At 35.1% G+C, this 22,062-nt stretch overlaps 2 protein-coding genes and 1 long non-coding RNA gene across 3 annotated transcripts; 1 reads left to right on the top strand and 2 right to left on the bottom strand.

Moving 5' to 3' along the window:
* Window positions 1-460: 460 nt before the first annotated feature.
* LOC103508750 lies at window positions 461-1,359 on the top strand. Its single transcript, XM_008473320.3, has 2 exons — window positions 461-707; window positions 987-1,359. Exons 1-2 carry the CDS (start codon window positions 489-491, stop codon window positions 1,224-1,226), a joined length of 459 nt encoding a protein of 152 aa, XP_008471542.2. The 5' UTR covers window positions 461-488; the 3' UTR covers window positions 1,227-1,359.
* A 19-nt stretch (window positions 1,360-1,378) lies between these two features.
* LOC113467218 lies at window positions 1,379-2,243 on the bottom strand. Its single transcript, XR_003391374.1, has 2 exons — window positions 1,813-2,243; window positions 1,379-1,648 (listed from the first exon to the last, which is right to left on the bottom strand). It is a non-coding gene; the product is annotated as an uncharacterized LOC113467218 (long non-coding RNA).
* Window positions 2,244-10,782: 8,539 nt separating this feature from the next.
* LOC103508756 (protein kinase C-binding protein 1-like) lies at window positions 10,783-21,566 on the bottom strand. Its single transcript, XM_008473326.3, has 12 exons — window positions 21,214-21,566; window positions 18,978-19,129; window positions 18,526-18,721; window positions 17,797-17,929; window positions 16,863-17,131; window positions 16,102-16,417; window positions 15,477-15,743; window positions 13,169-15,286; window positions 12,740-12,886; window positions 12,092-12,220; window positions 11,615-11,764; window positions 10,783-11,303 (listed from the first exon to the last, which is right to left on the bottom strand). The coding sequence occupies exons 1-11, from the start codon at window positions 21,258-21,260 to the stop codon at window positions 11,639-11,641; spliced, it is 3,900 nt and encodes a 1,299-aa protein (XP_008471548.1). The 5' UTR covers window positions 21,261-21,566; the 3' UTR covers window positions 10,783-11,303; window positions 11,615-11,638.
* Window positions 21,567-22,062: the final 496 nt, after the last annotated feature.

Raw genomic sequence — 22,062 nt, 5'->3', positions numbered from 1 at the left:
AAGTTATATTTCTCCTACCATAATGGCGGAACCATGATTTCATGTGACACATGAATCTGTCCGCAAAAGGTTAAAAATTCAGATGATGATACCGACCAACATACGAGTAGAGTCAACATACCTAAGACTGTAAATCTGGCCGTTTTTCCAAATTATACTTTTTAGGGGTTTAGGTTTGGTTTGGAGTTTAGGACTTTTTCGATATCTCAAACAGTGTACCTAGTCAATAGAGTTGAAAACCAGCAAAAAGCTGTCAAACCACGGATTTTTTTACAATCACGTATCTTTGACTCTTTCGTATTATACTTTTTAGGGGTTTAGGTTTGGTTTGGAGTTTAGGACTTTTTCGATATCTCAAACAGTGTACCTAGTCAATAGAGTTGAAAACCGGCAAAAAGCTGTCAAACCACGGATTTTTTTACAGTCACGTATCTTTGACTCTTTCGTAACTACCTATCTTTGACTCTTTCGTTCTTGATCTTACAGGGATGCTGCTCACAGTTAGCATGGTCATCGCTAATCTATCCGTCGTGCGGACTCTCTGCTTCAAAGGTGATGCCCAAGGCAGAGGAGGTAATCCCCTAGTAAGACGCGTCAGCAGGAATGCTTCGCTGACGTACAATGCAGCTACGAAGGAGGAACTGGCGTTTGGAAAGCTGATGATTTTGCTGAGCGTTATGTTCATTCTATGCTGGGTTCCTCAACTGGTAAGTAGGAATGGAATAGAATAATGTAGTAAACCATGTCCTCCAATTGGCATATGGGTGCAAATTTTTTCATTAGGTCACTCGAAAACTAGCCTAATCTCAAACCATTCAATCAATCAATTTTTATTTGTACAAATATACAATTTGTACCTATGTGGTTAAATTTTAAAGAAAAAAAATCCAACAGCCCCTAAAATGAATATACTCGTAGGTGCGTGTTTTGGCACATCCACTAATTTTATTGTTTCTGAGTCATATCCATATTTATTTATTTTTCAGGTCTCCCTACCGCTTGTCCAATTTCGAAGACACGCCAAGCTGACCAAAGACATCCTTAAATGTACCGATCTCCTTTTGGCTCTTCATTTCACCATCGATCCCTACATATACGTCCTTCAAAGATGGCCCGAAATTAGAAAGTTCTTCGCCAAATCCAAGTTCTGGTCTCACAGGAGTCTGAAAAGTTCAAGCGCGTCTATCAAAACGACAAATGCGGAAATTGTGTCCCAGCCTGTGTAAAGAAAATGTCTAACTTTATTATACGTATATACAACTTTAACTTCTGTAACATATTATATTACTGTACCTAGGATTGAAAGTAATTTCGAAAAAAAAAAAAAAAAAAAAAAAAAAAAAACTTTTCCTCCAATTCCTTTTTGATGATTGTATTGTTTTTTACCAATGTATAGGTAAGTTGACCGTGTAAAATTGGATATTACCTATGTGTAGATATTGGATATAAAAGTAATTTACCCCGTTGTATCGATTTATTCGCGAGTAAAGTACCTATGTAAGAAATGGGTTCCTGTCAAGAAAGATATTTGAGGAGGACTTTAAAAGAAAACTCTGTTACCCAGTGAGCAATACCAATAGCACTGGTTCTAGAGCAGAGTGTGGTCCATAAGGTTCTCGATCGATTTAAAAATGGCACGCTTCTCTACCTGTATTTCGTATTGCATTACCATGAGGACAATTTTATTTACGTATTTTTGGCCGAATATCGAACAGTGCAGTCAGGTAGATACAGAAGAGAGTAGGTTTTTTGGTCAATTTTGTGAAGTGGTGAATTGTTATGCTGTGATATCCTTATGGCACGCTTCTCTACCTGTATTTCGTATTGCATTACCATGAGGACAATTTTATTTACGTATTTTTGGCCGAATATCGAACAGTGCAGCAAGGTAGATACAGAAGAGAGTAGGTAGATCTTTTGGTCAATTTTGTGAAGTGGTGAATTGTTATGCTGTGATATCCTTTTAATGTGACATGTCATGGGCATAGCACGTAATTTTATTTTATTTTTCTACTTTTACGTACTAGAACGAGTTTCGGAAATTTGACTGGAGATAAAGAATATTTTCTGCTGAAAAAAATAATAAAAATAAAAATCTCCGTTGGTGCGAAGGATTTTATTTTATGCAATTAATTTAGCTTTATCAATTTTCTCAAATTTTCCCAGTTTATCAATTTTAAAAGTGGTAGGGTAGGTAAGATAAAGTTAGATTGTACCTATTTATTATAAGACGACTTTTGATGCTTACTACAGAAAAATGTTTGCGTTTGTCCATTTTTGTCTGCGCAAGGAGTGAACTGTAAAGTATGGCATCAGAATTGCTTCGTGGAATAGTCCCTGGGCCTTTGTTTACTACCTACTGTTTGAATATTTCAAAGGATATAACAGGAAATAAATCTTGCAACTGAAGCAAATTAATTCAACACGTATTGAATCAATTTGGGACAAATAGTCAATCCTTCCCTCCTCCCTCCCTATTCCTCATTATTAGGAACTTTCAATTTTTGTACCTTCCATTTTTCTTCATTTTCATTATTAGTTATAGTTATTCTCTAAGTACATTCTTGCTTTTCATAGCCAGGTTTTCATCTGACCATTATTTGTCTGGGATAAAATATGAAAAAACCTATGCAACTTCTAACAATTTATCTTTGAAGTGTACCTATTGGTTATTTTTCTGTTTTCATATCCTCAAATCATTGAGTCATTCATCATTTATTTTTCATTAACTCATTCAAAAATCAAACTAATGTAAGAGCCATTTAATATAAGATATAAGTACAAAGTGCCTTTTAAGCTACAAAAACGTATTTCAAATTTATGCTGGCTCGTAGGTAATTAAGTAGAATAGTTCAAAATTATTTTCAACCTTTTAATGTCCATTAATTTTCTGTAGATTTACAACATTTTTTTATTTGTTCTTGTGACTAAAATTATAGTTATTATACAGTTATTCTGCTCAATTGAGACTACCAATTCCATTTGCCCCGCAGTTAACTCCCCCGTTAGTACGGTCAAATTCTTGAATGAATGAGGATATAATTTCATGCCTCGGTTGGGATTCGACCCAAACAACCGCCTTACCCACTATTACTGAGGCAGGTAAATAGGAAAGGGTGAAAAAGTGGCAAGACTTGGTTTAGTGGTACTCCTACATTTTGTATTTTTTTATTTACCTACTCTAAAGAACATGATTTTCAAAAATTATTAAAACGGGTCTATTACTTTTTTTAAGTGCCTAAAGATTTAAAAATGCTTCTATATGTTTACGATATTTGCGAAGTTGTGGCTCATTTGTCATCCAGTTATTCATAAGCTCTCCATTTGGATGGTTTGTTTTCACAGAAATGCTTCTGAAGGGGCTGTCAGACGACATTTTGACAATATTGTCAAATGCCTGGGAAAATTGTCGGCAGTGTTCTCTGAATATACAGATATTAAATTACTAGTTATTGCTGGTCAATAGATCTGGTAGTTTTAACCTTCGAAAATTGCAATAGGCCGTAATAACCGAAAAATATCACTCGCTTGACAGCCCCTTTAGAAACCGGTGAAAAATGCATATTCCCTCCTCCTAATACAGTAAATAATGAAATATGCTAGGTTGGACTCGAAAGTCGACCTTGTTTTCTAAAGCACATCACAGGTTTACTTGGTATACTGGCGAAAAAATTGAATGTCTTATACAGAATGGAAACGGGTCAGATTTCTTAATTTTTCTAGGAAAATGACCTAAATGTTCAGTTTCTTTGTCGACAAACTAATTTTTGTACAAAAACGTGATATTAATGTCAAAGCGTTCTTCTGTTCATAGTAGGTGTATTATGTTCCCCGTTACCCGATACACGCCATTCAGTATGTTTACCTCTCTTGACATGTATCGTAGGGTGAGTTGGGATAATTTTGAGACACCTAATTTAAAAATCTGAGGTACTAATGAACTGCTGACTAGCCATGTAAAAAATACTTGATTTTCGCTTCTTTTCATTTGTTCATAGCCCACTTTAAGGACGCAAGTGTGTCAAAATTACCCCAACCAGACCTTTACATGGTGCATTACGAAGAAAAGTGTATGTCCTAAAGTGTTAAAAGATATTTCAGTTATATGAATAAAAAATTCACATGTTATGTACGTATACAATTTGTTTTCTTTTAAGGCTCTAATCCTCATCTCTACAGGCTCATGTTCACTTTCTATTGAAAATGACCTTTGAATTTTTCAGACCCTCCAAGAAGCGGACGAACTATGTATGCGCTATGGCCTTGGAAAGAGAAGCTTTAAAAACTTCCAATGTAACTATTCGGTTCTTGGTCTAATAAATAAAAACCCAAATGTAATATTTATTTAAATAGTTTTCATTTTATTACTCACAATATACATTTTTTGTCTAATCCAAATAAAGAAAATATTAAAAAGATTTCACACTTCTTTTCTTTAAGTGATACAGTAATAAATATTGAATAAATTAATATATTTTGTAAAATATAACAAAACAGAAATAAAACTCGACTCCTCCAAAAAAAGAAACAAAAATTGAATAAGGAATTGTAACTTTATTTGAGTATTTTTTACTTTTTTCTTTTTAAATAAATAAAAAAACAAGAAAAATATGTGGGTGTTTACCTAAGTAACACACATGGGCTGGCTTACTGACCATTCTATACATCGAACTGCTCAAATCATCTTAAAATAATTCTGAATAACTCCTGCAGAAATAATAAAAGTAAGGCATCTATCTGTGTACACAGTAAGCACACCATTGAATGGAAGAGAAAGGGTAAGGCTATACTTATTCGATAACTTGGAAGTAATAATATTAATATTATTACTTATTTCGTTAGATCGAACAAGAGATTTTTCTAGCCGTTTAGAACCTTTTTGAAGACGAATTTATTTCTGAATACTTTTCCACGGGAAAGAACTAGTGCACAATCAAATACCTACTTTTCATTGAAATTCAATCAATGGACAGAATTATTGCCTACCTAAGGAATGAAAACTTCTGATTGAGCTTGTAATTATTAACCTACCTAGAACTGTAATCCAACAAATTATTACAGACCTAGATAAATCAAAGAAGCTTCAATTAAATATTTCTGATGCTTTACATTGGAACATCCCAAATTGTATAAGTATCCATACAAGTAGATATTATAAGTAAGTACTTTTTACAAATAGGTAGTGACGCAATTTGTATCTATTCCTATGTTTGTATAATACACAAAAGAACGAAAAGAGTAAATTGATCGAGACTTAGACATAACTCACAACATTTGAAATAGGTAGTAAAATAATTTATGATTAAATAACTGTTCACAATAATTATGTTTATATACGTAAGTAATAAGGCTAAAAATTAAGTAATTACTTCATTATTTGTTTTCCTCTTTGCTTTGTGCATGGGTTGTTCTATGAAATGTAGCTCTACTAATAAATAATTTTGAGTTTATTGTATTCATATTGTTACATTTTATATGTGAGAAAGGGAGAATAACAGTATGATGTTTATCTTTGATTAAGGTGTTTGAACTGAGAAGGGTCCTTATAATGCAGACCTGTGTGATATTGGATAAATTTTCTATTGTACAATTTAATGTGTTTATTACATTATTATTCAATGATACGTGCGTACACTATAATACAGATTTAACAAGGAGAAAACAAGGAAATGAAAATGAAATACTAAATAACACCAAGGAAAATTAAATAGCCAATGAATTTTTCTCGAGAAAATTCTTGTTTTTCTTCTCGAAAAATAATAGGTAATACTTCTTGAAATTTTTAATTATTTCCAATTGAACTTTGCAAATACTAGGCATTTGAAAAATTACCTTTTTTTATTTTTACAGTGTGACTCTATTAAATATGTACAGACATTTTGTTAGAAATTACTCAAATCGAGGACCTAAAAAAGAAAGCTCCTTTGTTTATTTCATTAATTTCCGAGGCAACGGGCCTGGGGAAATTACCTATCGCTAATTTATTATAAGATGGAGACAGCATTTGTACACCTGAGATATTAAAGTCCAGGCTAGAAAAGGTATAAATCCTCCTGTTTTTCCTAGAGGGTGACCGTCTACATCTTTTCAGGAACCACCTGGATTTCATCTTTAAAAGTTTGATGATAGGTACCAGGTACCTTGTACATTTTCCCATTTTGTGAAAGAAAATCCCTAAAATCATTTTAGTACATACTTTATTACGTAGGTAGTTATGTGGATATTCTATCAAGGGAGAGAATATAAATTAAATCAACATTACCTATTAAAAAGTAATTTCGTGTGGCAGATATGTCGTATGTACAATATAAAAGAAGAATTATGTACATTGAAGTAAAAGGGCATATCATATTGCTATGTAAAAAATATGTACAATTCAAATAAGATATATTATTCTCATGGGAATTTTTAATCCTGATATCCAAGAGCATAAATAATCAAAATTCTATAAATAGGTAATATATTGATCTACGTATATCAAATTGAAAATCAACCAACACCATGACAACATTACAGTTGGATGCAATATTGTACAATGTTGTAGATTCACTTTTAAAGAGCCGTTGTAACTCGGTAACATTGGCTATGTTATTTCACATAAGACTGTGAAGAATAAGAACTTAACTACACAATGTACATTGTATCTGGTTTAAAAAAATTCAAACATCTAACCTAACTTTCAAGTGCAAAATCATACAGAAATCAAAGTACACTGTAATATAAGTATAAATACAATCTAATATGTAAATTTAATAATGTTTTAAGTTTAATAGAGCAGAGTGCACAAAATGGAATCTCTCAAGGAAAAAGATGTATGGGGTAGGAAGTATTGAGAATATAATTTGTACCTGATGGGAAAATAACAGAAAAAAAAACTAAATAAATAAATTAAAAAAAATCCAAAGTAAACCTAACTAACTATTGTCAAAGTATAAAACTACCTATGAAGTAAACGTAGAAGGAAAATATTAGACGGCAGAGGAGCAATCGAGAGGATTCAATTTTCTACAACTGGAGTAAACATAAATTAACAATAGATTTGTGAGGTGTGTAGTAACGTGAAACATTCTACAAGAGATAATAGAGGATAGGACGGAAAGATCCCAAAACACTGGATAAGAGCTAGCACTAAGAATAGTATGGGTATATTTCTGTGAAGAAATGGAGGATTCCAGTGATAGTTATTTATGAATGCTGTCAATTTTTTCCAAATATTGACATAAAAAAAGAATCTAAAGATAAAAAATCAAGACTAGTTGAAAATATTTACAAGAAATTCTAGAACATATATAAAATAATATATAACAAGTAAAACTCAACAAGAAAAATAAATAGAACACCCAAAAAGAATAAATTTAGCGACGAGCTGTTTTACTTTTAGCTTTTGTGGTCCGGTTTGTAGAAAGGTTTTGTATTTGACTCACTATATTTGGATTAAGACCGTAAGATTGTAGATTGGAATAATTTTCTAAAATATTTGGAAGTTGAGGACAATCTTCATCCGGAGTATTATGAATATAAGTGAGTGTGGACTGGTCAGAAGACACCTCGGTCCTCTGAATGACAGAAGTAGACTGAGCTGTAGTGGAGGAAGTCTGGTATTGAAACACATTTTCTTCTAATCTTCTCTCTAGTCCTATGTTGGATTGTTGTAGCTGTTCATATGAGAGTACAGGTACATTGGTCATTACATCACGAACTTTCTTCCTTCGCCCAGCCTCAGTTCCATCAGATCTTTTCTTGTTGGGTGCTGCATACGATTTCTGACTTGTACTACTATTTGCTGCATCTTGAAATGCTTGCAGAGCAGATACATACATCTGATTAGCGATGAACAAATTTCTCTGTGCTGTATATTCTGATGGTGACAAGGTTTGCATTGGTAACAAGTTTGGTGCATTCATCAGCTGGGCTTGGGGTAGATGTTCTTGGAACGCAGGATTCTCATTGATGAGCATGCTATGGTATGGTAACTCCTGCATGTCCCATAGTCTTGTATGCATCATCTGCATGGTCTGGGGGGATTGTCGTGGCAACTCATACACCGTGGACCTTGCTCCTCTAGCTTGGTTTGTGTTTGTATTTCTAGCACTAGGACTAGGACGAGGCACTGGGTCATGAGAACTGTACACACTATCTGGTGTTGTGCTACTTGATCCTAGCTTGCATACACTCTCTGGCGTAGTACTGTCCCTGGTAACAGCTTGCTTGTATGCAATACAATCTGGTGTTGTACTTGTTGATCTTCTAATACAACTTTCTTGAGGATCAGAGCGAGGTTTTAAGCCGCTTCTACTGGCTATGACAGGTCTTGTTCTAGCTAGATCAGTAGTATCCTGATTGCTACAAGGTTTCTTACTTAGATCAATAGGCATATCATCACTAGGATAGCTAGTGACTTGAGCTTTGTGACTGACAGAGGCTGGACTCAAGTTCATAGGTGTAATAGATACAGAGGACACTGATTTGGTTTGGATCACACTTCTAATGCTACTTGTACTGGCTGTACTACTAAATAGAGGCGTAGAATTTTTCGATTTTGGATTTTGTGGTTTGTTCCCTTCATTGTCATAATAGTTAGGTTTCTTATTGGTAGAGGAATTTCCATATAGAGTAAGCTGTTTCCCGAGATTATCAAAATAATTATACATTTCTTTGTTCATATTTGAACTTCCTACAGCGACGGTACTTGTGCTGGGTGTAGTGTCAGGATATATGGAGAACTGAATCTTGGTTACATCAGTTGATACTGACTTCTCACAAGTATCCACATGTTTTGTAACTTTGGCAGCAGGCTTGGTATCATGAATATGGTCCATATCAGCACAGAGGTTACTGCTAGCAGTGATAGGTTCACACATTGTACCGATGTTAACAGATACAGGTAGATCTTGCTCATTTACAGTCAACACAACTTCAGGAATCATTAGTTCCGTGAAAGGAATGGGTTGTTCGTCAAAAGAATTTCTCATTTTTTTACAACTAGGAGGCTCTTCAAGAGTAATTCTTTCGATTTGAGTTCTTTTTCTCGTTTGTTTAAGAGTCGCTGGTTTTTTGTGACCAATGACAGTTCTGTTTGTAGTTGGGATCTCATTTTCTGGAGCAACATCATCCTCATCATCAACATTACAAGATGCCTTTATTACATCAGTGATGGTACTTTCAATGTTATCTACTTGATCATTAAAACTATTTTCAATGTTATCGTTTCTCGCTTCGTTGATAGAATTGTCAGTTTCTTCTTCTAAGGATTTATCAACGACTTCTTCTCCACTATTTGTGTTAGGTTCAATAACAACTGTATCTTCTACTTTATCCATACCAGTCAATTCAATAGAGTTTGGTATATCAGTAATCTCTGTTTGTACTGCCATTCCAACTTGAGTGATCTCAGGTACAAGACTGTGAGTATCATCAGTATTTGTTTCAACGCTAACGTCAGTTTGTTCCACTTCTGCAGTGCTTACATCTTTGGTGACTTTCACCTCTTCACTAGGGCTTGGTTCAATAGAGTTTGCTTTTTCATTGGTGGATTTACAGACAGGTGATTTTATGACGGGTTCAGGTCTCACAGTATTCTTGAGAAAATCTATGAATTCATTATTAAATGAACTAGTTGGATTATTTTGACTAGCGACCGTTATTTGATCTAAATTTGACAAACTTTGGCTTTTTTCTTTATTTTCTCCGTCAGTTTCTTCCATACGGCAAAAAGATTTCACACTTCTTAATGACTTTTTGTTAATGAGCACATCTTTGTTTTCACAACTAACAGACCTTTGTTTTTTATTAAATTTAACGTTTTGACGTATTTCAGTCTGTTTTATTTGAATTTGATTTATTTGAACATTATTAATCAACACGTTGCAATCGAAAATATTCTCTGTTACTTGCGTTTCTTTGGTGGAAGATACTAAATTTTTCATCACTTTCTGTTGCTTCTTTTTCTTATTTTTTTCTTGCATTTTCTTGTACAAACTTTCATCTTCAGATTCGGAAGAATCAAATGTAGCAAACTGCTCCTCTACAGCTTCAACATATGAAACTCTCTGTCTGCTTCTCAGAGATTTTACAGACACTGTGTTCTCAGTGGTATCTGGCAATTTATTATCTATGCTTGTAGTACTAGCACAGCTTGGCTCATCAACTACTGATGCTCGAGTTATTCTTTTCTTCTCAGTTGTATTCTTACCCTTAGCATCACTTGATTTATCTTTTTTGTCGATTTTGCCCTCCTTTTCATTCTCATTTTTACCTTGCTTGATGTCAGATAGCTTAATTTTTAATCTCACACAAGGACTATCCTTATTTAGTTGTTGGCAAATATCCTTTGTTGGCTGTTGGCAATTAGAATCCTTGGTTAGTTGTTGTTGGCAATCATTATCTTTAGTTGGTTGTGGGCAAGTAATAATAGCCTTCGGTGGCTGTTGGGAAACAATATCCTTAGTTGGTTGTGAACAAGTAATATCTTTAATTGGTTGTTGGCAATTAAAATCTTTAGTTGACTGTTGGCAATTGACATCCTTAGTTGGTTGTGGACAAGCAGTATCTTTTGCAGGTTGTTGGCTAGATGCATCTTTAACCTGCGATTGACAAGGACTATTTTTATTAGCTTGCTGTTGGCTTCGTAATGATTGTTTTCTACCAAAACTTTCCGTCTCTTCGTCAGTTGATACATCAGAAAGTTTTTTGCTTTCTAATTTGGACTCGGATGTGGAGGATTTTGCTTTTATTTTATCATAATAACTTTTTGATCTCAGTAACCTTCTACTCTTGTGTTTAGATCTAGTGTCATGTTTACCGTTGCTCTGTTGATCTTGGTCAGATTCAGTAGTATGTTCTATTGTACACCGTCGTATATTTATTCTAGTTTTTAAATCACCCCTTGTCTTCTGTAGCTTTAAACTTTCGGGTTCGCTTCTTACTCTAGCAGTCTCTAAGTTTTCTTCAGTCTCACTATTGTCAATTACTTTATTCAAGACTTGGCCATCAGGTAAGACATCTTCAGGAGCTGAAGTAGAATCTGATGTTGGAGGTGGTTCTCCTGCCAATATTTTACTTAGTAATTCCAATATTCGTTCGTCAAAAGCATTCTTAGATTGGGTCTCTGAACTTTGTTTTTGCTGATCCAAAGTTTTCAATACATTTCTATCATGATCAACATTGTCAGTAACAGCAGTTTCTGAAACGCTGATGCTGGGAGGGGGAACTTCAGTGGGATTACTTTTACACGGAGATTGGCTAATTGTTTCTTGTACAAGGATAGGCAATGCGAAGTCTTCATTTTCATTTGTTGTACCACCCTGCCGAGAAAACAGATAAGTACAAGATTAGAGAACAATGAAACAAATTGAAATATTTTATCAAATGAGTAAAATGATAAATAATACATAAAATAATTCCATGAAAACCTCTCTGAAAAACTCATGAAGATAAAATACATACCTACCATGAGACCAACTGAAGATTCTCTCAAAAGCTACAAAGGCAATTACAATTTATTTGTCCCATAAATCATTAAATTTGGTCTTTGATATTCTCTTTAATTTGGTCATTACTCTTACATGGATGATTATTATTTTGATCCATAATGATGTTATATTAAGTTACTTACATCGACATGGTGGTCGTTTAAATGTTAGCGAGGTCGGCGTCTGCAGAAATGCCTATGCTCAAGAGTCCAATGGATCTGCTGGCAAGGGATGCTGCAGTAGGCCGTGTTCCAACAACAATGGTAGATGGCTTCTAGTCCACAATGGAAACACTGAAACATGAATGTCAAATTAGATTGATTTACAAATATCAATGTTGGGTTAGTTGGCTTTTTTATGACAGCATTACAAGTCCCTCCCGAACTCCAAGCACAGAGCCGTAAAAACTTCGGCCCTGCCGTGAATAGAACCCGGGAATTCCGGCGTGCAAGCCTAGTGTGATACTCACTCGGCCCTGGAGGTTGCTGTTTGTTGTAATATTATAAAGAAAGAAATGTTTTAAGTAAATAGTGGATAGTTCGATAAAAACTTTAAAGAGACTTTTGCACCTCATGACCACATTATACAGCCATAATTTACGCCAAATAATACCAACTTACCCATTGCTTTCTTTTATTGTCTTTCATTAGTTGTTCGTACATTTCCACCGTGTATTGCATTTCCCGTTTGTGTTTTTCGTTCAGCTTTTCTATTTCTCTCAATTTCTCATGATGAAACTCTTGTTTGATCTAAAACAAAACAATCAAAGGTAAATGAAAGCGTCTTCTCTTTAGGACAAATTTTTCAAAAAGGTTGAGGTTTGGCCGTTATTCGCAGCTTTGAAAAAGATCAAAAGGAATGCGTCCTTCTGAGGACTTCAAACTTTCAGGTCAGGTGGCTCAAATGTTGCAGAAAGGTTCGTTATAGGATGTAGATTAAAAGTGTCCGCAGGCCGAACTTCGAGAAACGTACAGTTAGGCCGCTATTTACGGCCAAAATTTTCAAAAAGGTAGCAAAAAGTTCGCCTTGCTCAATACTTTGGATTTCGCCCCAAGTTAATCACATTTGACAGAGAGGTTCGATAAATTATGTATGTATGCTCAAATATTGTGATTCATTTGAGCCTTTTTAATGAAGAATTTGTAGCCAAAACCAAACGTCAGCCCAAAGCAATCACCCTAGTTAGGGCTGATTGAGAGCCTGATGAAAAGCGCCAACCCCGTCTGTACACGATAAGAGACGAAGAAAAAGAAGAAGAATGTACTTACAACTTCTAACCATTCCTTGCTACATCCAAAAGGATTACCACCTTTCCCTCGAAGTCTGGTCTGAGTGGAAATGGTCCTTGATTTGCCATCTTTCATTTCAATCACAACATCATGACTAGAGGAAGAGTTAGAGTCATCCTCATTATGCTGAAAATAAATAAAGAATAAAAAATAAGGAGAATTAGCTGAAAATTCTAATACATTCCTCTGAGGTGTAAAGACCTGTTTAAAAAATTGCCTTACCGATACTTCTGGATCGATTAGTGTATTGTGTTTACTACACCTTCGAAAATACACTAATCTGATTGATGAGGAAGGTTTTGGTCATGTCGATTATTTTATCTACCCTTTCTTATGGTATTCTTGACACAAGCTTTATGCATCGAAGATTTTTATTTTGCCCTCAAGGAATAGAAAGAGATTACTTACTTTGATAATACCATTCAAGCCTTCTCCAAGACCGTCATCATGAGTGGGTGATGAAACATCTTTGTCACTGTCTGCTAAGATTGGCATGTTCTTGATAGTTTTCCTCTTCTTAGGAATATTCTTAACAAAATGCTTGTGTTTTGTTAAGCCTTCTGGTGCTTCATCACCACTTGCACTCTTTTCCTCAGCCACTTCCATGTTAAAGCTGGTCACAGTGTTGGTATCGTTGTTGTTAACAATATCAATTTTATTATTAGCACCACTATCGCTCATCAAATCATCACTGCATACACTATTTGAAGAGGAGTTCACCTTCTTAGGGCGGCCTCTTTTGAGAGAAACTTTAGCAGGTGTACTGAGAGGAGATGTATCATTTGTTTCAAGACAGATATTTGGAATATCACTCGTGCTGGAATCATTGCTTGTTATTGATTTAACTTTCCTAGGACTTGTTCGAAACTTCTTCAAGACTGAGAAATTCGTTAGCTCCTTGCTTTGTTCTTCTTCGTTGTTTTTATTTGCATCATTCTCTTCTGTATCATCTTTTTGTGATTTTGTTCGTAAACTCCTGGCGAACAGTTTGGTTTTCTTTCTTTTTTCTTCAAGATCCTGCTCATCAGAAATCTTGTGAAGTAGAGTATCGTCATTGATCTCCTCCAACGGTATTTTTGTTCTCAGTACTGTTTTACGTAAAGCTCTTGTCTTCTTTTCAGAACTATCATCATCTGTTTTGCTCATATTTTCGTCTTCTTGATTCGTGTCTGATTCATTTTCTCTTTCTGTTGTATTTGAATCTTCTTCATCTTCGTCGTCTAGTTGGAATTTCTCTTTTAATTTGTACAAAGCTTTGCGTACCATACAACTCTTCTTTATTGCAGCTTCTTTATCATGCTCTTCAGTGCTATCTTTCTTTGACTTCCGACGAGACACTAACCTCTTTCTCTTTACAACTGTGTTTGTCTCTTCAATTCCATCATCCAAATATGGAGAGAAACTCTCATCTTCTTTATAATGTTTCCGCCTCAAAGGTTTTCGAGTGAGTATTGTATTTTTTGATGTTTCAATATCCTCTTCTTCATCTTTATTTTCTTCAACTTGGGAGATTTCATCGGGTTTCGTTTCTTTCTTTGACTTGGATTTTGACTTGCTGTTCACTGTTTTAGCAGAGCGTTGAGATTCGCTATCTAAATTACAGGAACTGTCCATACCGTCATCAGTACTGTCCCCAACGTCTTTCTCTGTGTTATTCTCGGTTGATTTCTTTGGTTTCTTCACTTTATCGTTATTCAATATAATAGTTAGAGGTGGTACCGTTTCTGGCTTAAGTACTTTCTTGTCTTCTGAATCTCTCGAAGCACGTTTGTTATTTAATTGCTGTAGTCGGAGATCTAAGGGGATTTCAGCTTTCTCTTCATCTTTATCACAGTCTGATAATTGCTTATCATCTTTCTTCTCAGCTTTAGATTCTAAATTTTTAACAATTTTCTCTAGTTTTGACGAGCTGAGCTTAGGATGAACTTTGTCTGGTACCTTTTCCGTAGCAACATTGTTGACAACCTGTTTATTGGACACAATATTCCGAAGAGAGTTCCGTTTCCTTGTTACCCGCTGATTAGAAGTCTCATCTAGATTCTTCTCTTCAATGTTAGAGTCAGTTTTGGAACTTTCAGCAGTTTGTACAGTCTGACTTTTCAATTCTGTACTGTTAAATCTCTCTATTGATGGTTCTGTGTGATTTTCGACAATTTTAGAAATGTCACTCTCGTCCGAGTCCAATTTGTTATTTATCTTTTTCTTTTTCAAACTTTTAGTTTTCTTGGTAGACTTTTTCATTGCTTTCTTGTTGACTTCTTCGCTTTCAGAGTCGGCGTCGATGTCATCAATTTGTTTCATTTTGTCTCCATCTGGAGATTTCACATCCAGGAACTTCAGCTCCGGAGATTTTTTACTTGCGTCCGGAGACTGCACATATATCTTGGAAGAGAAAGATGTTGATGAATTTTCAGAGAAACATCCCGGTGAGTTGTTGTTGGAAGTGCTGGCTGATGCACTCTTGGATCGATTTTTGGCAATGTTCTTCAACATGGGAGCCAATTTCAAGCGCAGAAGTGATTTTTTCTGTAAAGAGACAAAAATAATTATTAAATAAAATAGTTTATCCCCAAAACCCTTTTCAAGCCCAAACAATGAACTGAACACAACCCACTACTGTGTATTTACAAAAGAACCAAAGTTGTCCTAACTTCTACCGTCAAAAAAAAAAAAAATAAAAATAAATAAAACACTTTCGTACTACAACCAAACTCACCTCATCTTCCAGTACTTCATCATCTTCCTCCGAAGATGAGGAATCAGTGTAGGCAATTGAGAAGTTATTCGTCACACTGGACAACTCTTCTAGTAAGAATTGATGCTCTTGCAGCTCCTTCAACGCTTTATTGAACGAAGTTGTCCGTTTGGTCACTAGAGATAAAACATCTTCGGCAATGGGTTTTGTGTCAACGATGTCCACTTTGGCTCGGTTGTGATCACCGAAAAACCACACGTCGTAGCTGGTGTCTTCCTTCTTAAAGACCTGAAATAAACGAGAGGTAACTTTGGAATTATTTTGTACTATGGTTGTTTTATAACATTATAATAGAACAGAATCGGGTTTATTACCCTAAAATTTACTTTGGTCCCGCAAAGAATATTTGACAACATCTTGAATCAAGTGTCAGTGTGTTTAAAATAAAATTGAAAGGCAATCTGCAAAAACTGCATAAAAAACGCCCTGAGGAGGTACTTGATTTCGAGTGATGGAATTTCTTGGTAATTGAACTTTTTTCTATTTAGATTTAGGTCTTAGGAAAGCCCTCTGAAGTTTTACTGAGTGCTTCTAGAGGGTACTTATTGCCTAAAAAAAAGGGTCTTAGAAAAGATAAAGCACATACCTTCGCTGGCCACCAGAAAGGTGGCTCGTCCTGTTTAGCATACACCAAATCGTGCGGGGGAGTACAAGGTTTGCAAAACCAGTACCGCTTCACCTTCTCATTCCCATGTTTGAAACAAAAGTGACAACATTTGATGTCGTCAATACACTGGGAACACTCGCGTAGCATCTCCCGCGCCTTGACAGCAATGCTGCTCAGGGAGCCGTGGTACACCACCACGTTGTGAATCATCGTCAGCACATCGGCGCGGTACTCTTCGATGTTCTTGTATTTCTTCACTTTTGTGTTTTCGTAGATTGAATTGAGATCAATGTAGCTGCAAGAGAGAAACCGGAGTTTTGGTCAACTAAGAAAATACATTCGGCGCAAAAAACATGTTTCAACACGTATAGTTAAAGCACCTAAAAGGGAAAAAAAAAAAAAAATACATCTTCCCACAACAGCTTTGGTCAATTAAAGAAGAGGAAATACAGATCTTCCTAAAATACATACTGCAGCCCCCTAGAACCGGGCACCAAGGGGTAAATAGAAGAATAACTTTGAAGAAAACAAAGTGTTCTTGTGATTTCTCTATTTGTTAGCCAGATAAACAAAATGTACTTTGTTTATCTAGCTAAGATAAGACAAGTACTTTTACCACGACAGTCTAACCATCCTAGTATTTTGACAAGGGAAAAAAAGGAACAAAGTTCAATTTCAAAACTTACGTATGCAAGTTCAATTTGAACACTTACGTATGCAAGTTCAATTTGAACACTTACGTATGCATGATTTTCCTCATTCTCCATTCGCAGTCCTGCGTGAGGAGATGTCTGAAGGTGAGATCTGTGGGTTCTTTTCGAATGACGTTGCTGGCCCGCCTGTGAGGTACAAACGCGGGTGGTACGATGGCCGGCTCCTCAAAGGTTCGATCCCTGACGTTGTCGGGAAACTTTTCCTTCAGTTTGATTGTCAAATATTCGAGCAATCGATTCAGACGCCGCTTGGAAATGTTGCTGAGCACGTTGCATTCATTTTCCTTTTCAATGTCCTGCAATGTAAATGTTTCAGAGGTTCATCAGTAAATGGTTTCTTCAAATTAAATTGGTCCCAAGGGCAAAGAAAACCTAGACCCTTGACAAATGGAGTGTGCCTGAAGGCATGTAATTTGTTCCAATCCACTCAGTACAAAAGTTAAAAAAGATTATAGTACACAAGAGCGTAGATTATTACAATCAGGTCGAGTTTAACCACCGTGGATTGTCTCAGGATTGTTCAGTCCGAGGTTGACCTGGCTATTAAGTACATATGTATAGGGAAATCCTAGTTTCATCTCAATGCCGAGTTGGTAAAGCCCAGCATTAAAGACACCAGCCTGACGAATAAAGCCCAGGGTAATACTGCATCCGGTACAAAATCCTGAATGAAACATTTTTTACATCAATTCAAATTACGTAAAACATCATGGAATGAATGGTGATTATTTGTTAGGTTTATATTAGACATCCTATGTATTAACATTATTCTTACCGTTTTTATTATTTTTGGATACTATAAACCGTTTTTATTAGAATGGTGATTATTTGTTAGGTTTATATTAGACATCCTATGTATTAACATTATTCTTACCGTTTTTATTATTTTTGGATACTAGGTATCAATTCATCAAGGCATCAATTGGAAATCAATTCAAAAATCAAGGAACAAATTACTTACGGTGCAAATTTTACACACGAATTTCTTGGCTTGCTCTGACGAGTCATCAGCCTTGATACAGGAACAATGAAACACTCGATGACACACGGAACAACTCAGCACATCACCACCCAGGTGGCATTCGAAACAGTACCTGAAAAATAAAAACAGCAGCTATATGTTTAAAATGGGATACTCTGAACAGGAATTTTGGGCAATTATTCGGAAATCACGACAATGAAAAAGAAAGCTCCTTTTTGTGTTTACCACAATTATATAATGACACTGGTCACTGCTCTAATTGTGAAAGATCCTTTTTGTGTTTAACCTAACCCTATAATAACACTGGTCATTGCTCATTTGTGACAAATCCTTTTTGTAGCAATTTTCCATTGACGTCACTTCTGAACAAGTACCGAATTATGTGTTCAGCATACAGTAGAACCTCGATTATTTCAACCTTCATTATATCAACTCTCTATTATTTCAACTCCAAAAATCGGGGTTTTTCCCTATCTTTCAAGGAAATCCGACTTTATCAGAGGAAGAGATCATTGAAAGTGTTCAAATAATGACTATAATCTTCAATATTTCATGAATCTTTAATTAACCCTTTAGTGACCGATGTAAACTACAGTTTAAATCAGTCACCAAAGGGTTAAGACTACTGGGATTCGAACCCAAGACTACTGAGCTATCAAGACAACTATTCAAGAAATGACTAACACTGACGATCTAAAAATAGCATACCAGTCGTGTGACTCTGGAATAACTGATTCAAAGTCCCGTGGGAAACTATATCCTTCTGTGACCAACACTCCATTCTCCATGCGAACACTCGAGTCTTCTGAATCGGGGATTGCTGCTTTCTTGTCTCCCACTGGTTTGATGATTACTTCAAGAAGTTTGTCGCGGGCAGAGTGGTGCAGCTGCTTGTCAAGTTCATCTGAGGAAAGAAAAAAACCCATGAAAACCCGATCTTGAACTTGGCCTAGATGGGAAGGATTAGTGATGAAAGGTCAAATTTTGTTTCTTTCAGGTTGTTGGGAAGACAAGACAAAACCTTCAGGGCCCTCACTATAGTCAATTTGCTGGTACAATAACAATACCTACACTAGGTATGTGTGCTAAATAACACCCTATTAAATTTTTTTGTCAACATGTTTATTAACTTTTTGAAGAGCTGATTACACTTGTCTTACCTGTTGGGATAGAATAGTTTTTCTGGATGTACTTGAAAAGTCGTTCCTTGGTCGGAAATTGTCTTTGGTATTTGCTGATTTTGACCGCATCCCACAAGTATTGAAGGATTTGAGGGCATGAAAGTCTCCGTCGAGACATGGAAGCAAATAGACTGAAATCAAAGAAGAAGACAATGTAGAATTTTAGACGGTATTCTAAACTTTTTTAATTTATTATTGCATTATTTTTTCTTACAAACAAAACATTGCTGTCTATTCATGAAGTTTAGTTATTTAATATTAATCTCTCTTTTATGAAATCCAGCAGTAATTAAATACCTAATTAGATTAGTTTTGATTTATGTGTCCCTACTACTCCTGTAGGTATATTCTATCTTTGACTTATTCATAGCTGGTAGCATTTCAGTTTAAAGTCCTCCAACAATTCTAAAACACCTTCTACTACAGTACATACCCTTGAATAACCTTCTACTTACATTACTATGACAATAGTTGTAAAATAAAAGGGAAGAGAGGATTTTTAGTAACACCCCATCACAGATTTTACCAGTTCAGAGGAAAGATACAAGAAATATGTAAAACATCATGTGAACCCCTACACAACGCTGTTGTTTGCTGAGTAGCACTAAGTACCCTATCTGTAATCCTGAGTACCCTATTAACCAAAAAAAAAAAAATCATCAGCATTACAATACTATACTGTCAAAATAACCTAATGACCACCATCACTTGCTCACATTACTTGGTAATATTTAGGAGGTATTATTACACAAAGGACTCCACATTTTAAAATGTTCACTTGTACCTTCACACATGAAAAAAATACTTTAGTGTCCATTTATTATGAAGAATAAATAAAGTATAGCATCAGAATTACTTTGTGGAATATCCAACTATGTACGAGTAAGTAAATGAAATAAAAAGCTTAATAAGATAATAAGTATTGAAATGTCAACAAACAGAAATGTGCATGTGGGTTAATTGATAAAATCAATGAACTAATAGGACCTTACAAACATCTAACTGATGTGGACTATTCTGCAAACCTAGTTATGTTGCATTTAACTAGTAAATATTCTTGTAACTAATTGAAGAAAATATGAAGCAGTTTTTGATATGATGCAAAATAATTATGTACCTAAATAACAATACAATAAATTTGAATTGATTCATAGACTATGCTTTCTCGGTCAAGTTATCGTATAAGTCACTTTGATATTTCCGGTAATTATGCAGAAGTCACATCCGTGGAAAAGAAAAGCTCCTTTTTGTATTTAACCAAACCCTATAATAACACTAATCACTGCTCTAATTGTGAAAACTCCTGCTTGTGTTTAACCTGACCCTATAATAACACTGGTCACCAGTTGTTTGTGTCAGTTCCTTTGGTAGCAATATTCCACGGACGTGACTTCTGCACAAGAACCATATTTCCAAATATGTACTTGAACAGTTTACATTAAAAACTGTTTCAAACAAATTTTCAACCAATCAAAAAGTAATAAAAGCAAACAATCGGGACCTGACAATACAAATGAAATTTAGTTGAGAGCTAAGTATCTTTGAACGTAGCTCTGATCGGGCCAAAGTGAACTAACAAATCAAGCCCAAGTTTCAAGCTTACAAAGTTGAGTTAAAATTGGGATCAATAGATAGAGATTGATGAGCAATCAAGCTATAGCTATTAATCTTCATCTTATTTTTGTTAACTCAAGTTGTTAAAACCTCAACCTATGTGAGACATGGATACATGTCATAGAACATTGTTAAATAATAGTCAGAGCATTTAAACTTATAATTTATTTCCCACTAAAATAAATAGTTCTTTAATTAAACTTAGGACCTACTTTAAGCCATTACAATTTTTCTACTCTGCTCAATAAAGATCATTCTTTTTTGGTTCAAAAAATGAAACTTAGTTCAGGAGTGAAGCCATGATTGATTCAGGTACATACAAAACATTTCCGTACCCCACATAACAAACAAAACTCAAAACTAATTCAATATATGATTGTGATAGTAAACTTGAATGTAAAATAGTAGTTTTTTGAATGAAAATTGTACATTTTGCTGAGAATCTTTTCAACTTGGGCTGTTCCAAATTCTCACAGTACATTTTTCTAGTTAACCCAGCCCACATCTTTCTAACTTTTGATATCCAAAGACTTGGGATGCTCAGACATTATTCTAGATAGAAGAATCTGAAGAAAAGCATTTAAATAATAGGATTTCTTACTTGTTTCCATTTGTTTCTTGGACGTTATCTGTGTCGGTTGATTCCATTCTGTATAGCAATATTTACAACATAATTATCAAGTCAACACACTCTTGACAGAAACTGAAAGTTTGTGATTGTAAATAAATGTTCAATTCAAAGCTCAAGACAAACTGTTCTTATGTGAAACATTATAGTAGGTTTAGATAGTTCGACTCCCACGATAATATTGAAATTATAGAAGAAAAGTAGCTTCAAAAAGTCTTGATAAACAAAACGAATTGCACCCAAAAAGCTAAAAAGAATAGAAAACTTATGCCTTGCTCAGTACAGCTCTCGGGTCCTTCACTCTTCTCAGAGCGACCACAGGAAGAAGTCCCGAAAATTTTTCTTTTACGTCACAACAAAAATAAACGCTCTGTGCGGGGCCACAGAGTAAAATCGTACAAGTTTTTTTATACAGGGTGGAACGTGTAATGTGATTTCTCTCCCTCTGTTCGTTCTTTTTTTTCTACTGGGTAGGTATTTCTTTATTTTTATTTTTATTGTTCTCTGGTTTAAAAATTAAAAATTTATTTACCTATCATTACCTATGGCTTTCTTTTTTTATTATTACTGTTATTACTTCCAATTTCTTTTGTCACAGTAAAACAAAAATTGCACGGTAATTTGAATTGCGCGTACGGAATTTCTAGAGCACTGGACAAGACAAAGAACAAACTTTCCCATGTGATTAGAAAAAGACTCTGCGGGATGGGCAGGAAAAAAGAAAAGAAAAACAGGCGGAAAACTCTTGTTCACAGAAAAGTAGGTACCTACCTACCTTGTAGTTGTTTTAGGACCTAGGTAGGTACTCTTCTCGTGAGGGAT

This window comes from Diaphorina citri, unplaced genomic scaffold (assembly GCF_000475195.1).
Source record: "Diaphorina citri unplaced genomic scaffold, Diaci psyllid genome assembly version 1.1 scaffold431, whole genome shotgun sequence".
NCBI classification, from domain to species: domain Eukaryota; kingdom Metazoa; phylum Arthropoda; class Insecta; order Hemiptera; family Psyllidae; genus Diaphorina; species Diaphorina citri.
Note: the sequence above shows the minus strand (reverse complement) of the source record. Positions and strands in the feature narration are given on the sequence as shown.

Coding starts and splice junctions, on each gene's coding strand:
- LOC103508756 (XM_008473326.3), bottom strand. CDS start 21,260: ATGGAATCAACCGACACAGATAACGTCCAAGAAACAAATGGAAACAA. Junction 19,130..21,213: donor CAAGAAACAAATGGAAACAA/GTAAGAAATCCT, acceptor CTTTGATTTCAG/TCTATTTGCTTCCATGTCTC. Junction 17,132..17,796: donor TCGTGTGTAAAATTTGCACC/GTAAGTAATTTG, acceptor TTTACATTGCAG/GACATTGAAAAGGAAAATGA.
- LOC103508750 (XM_008473320.3), top strand. CDS start 489: ATGCTGCTCACAGTTAGCATGGTCATCGCTAATCTATCCGTCGTGCGG. Junction 708..986: donor TATGCTGGGTTCCTCAACTG/GTAAGTAGGAAT, acceptor TTTATTTTTCAG/GTCTCCCTACCGCTTGTCCA.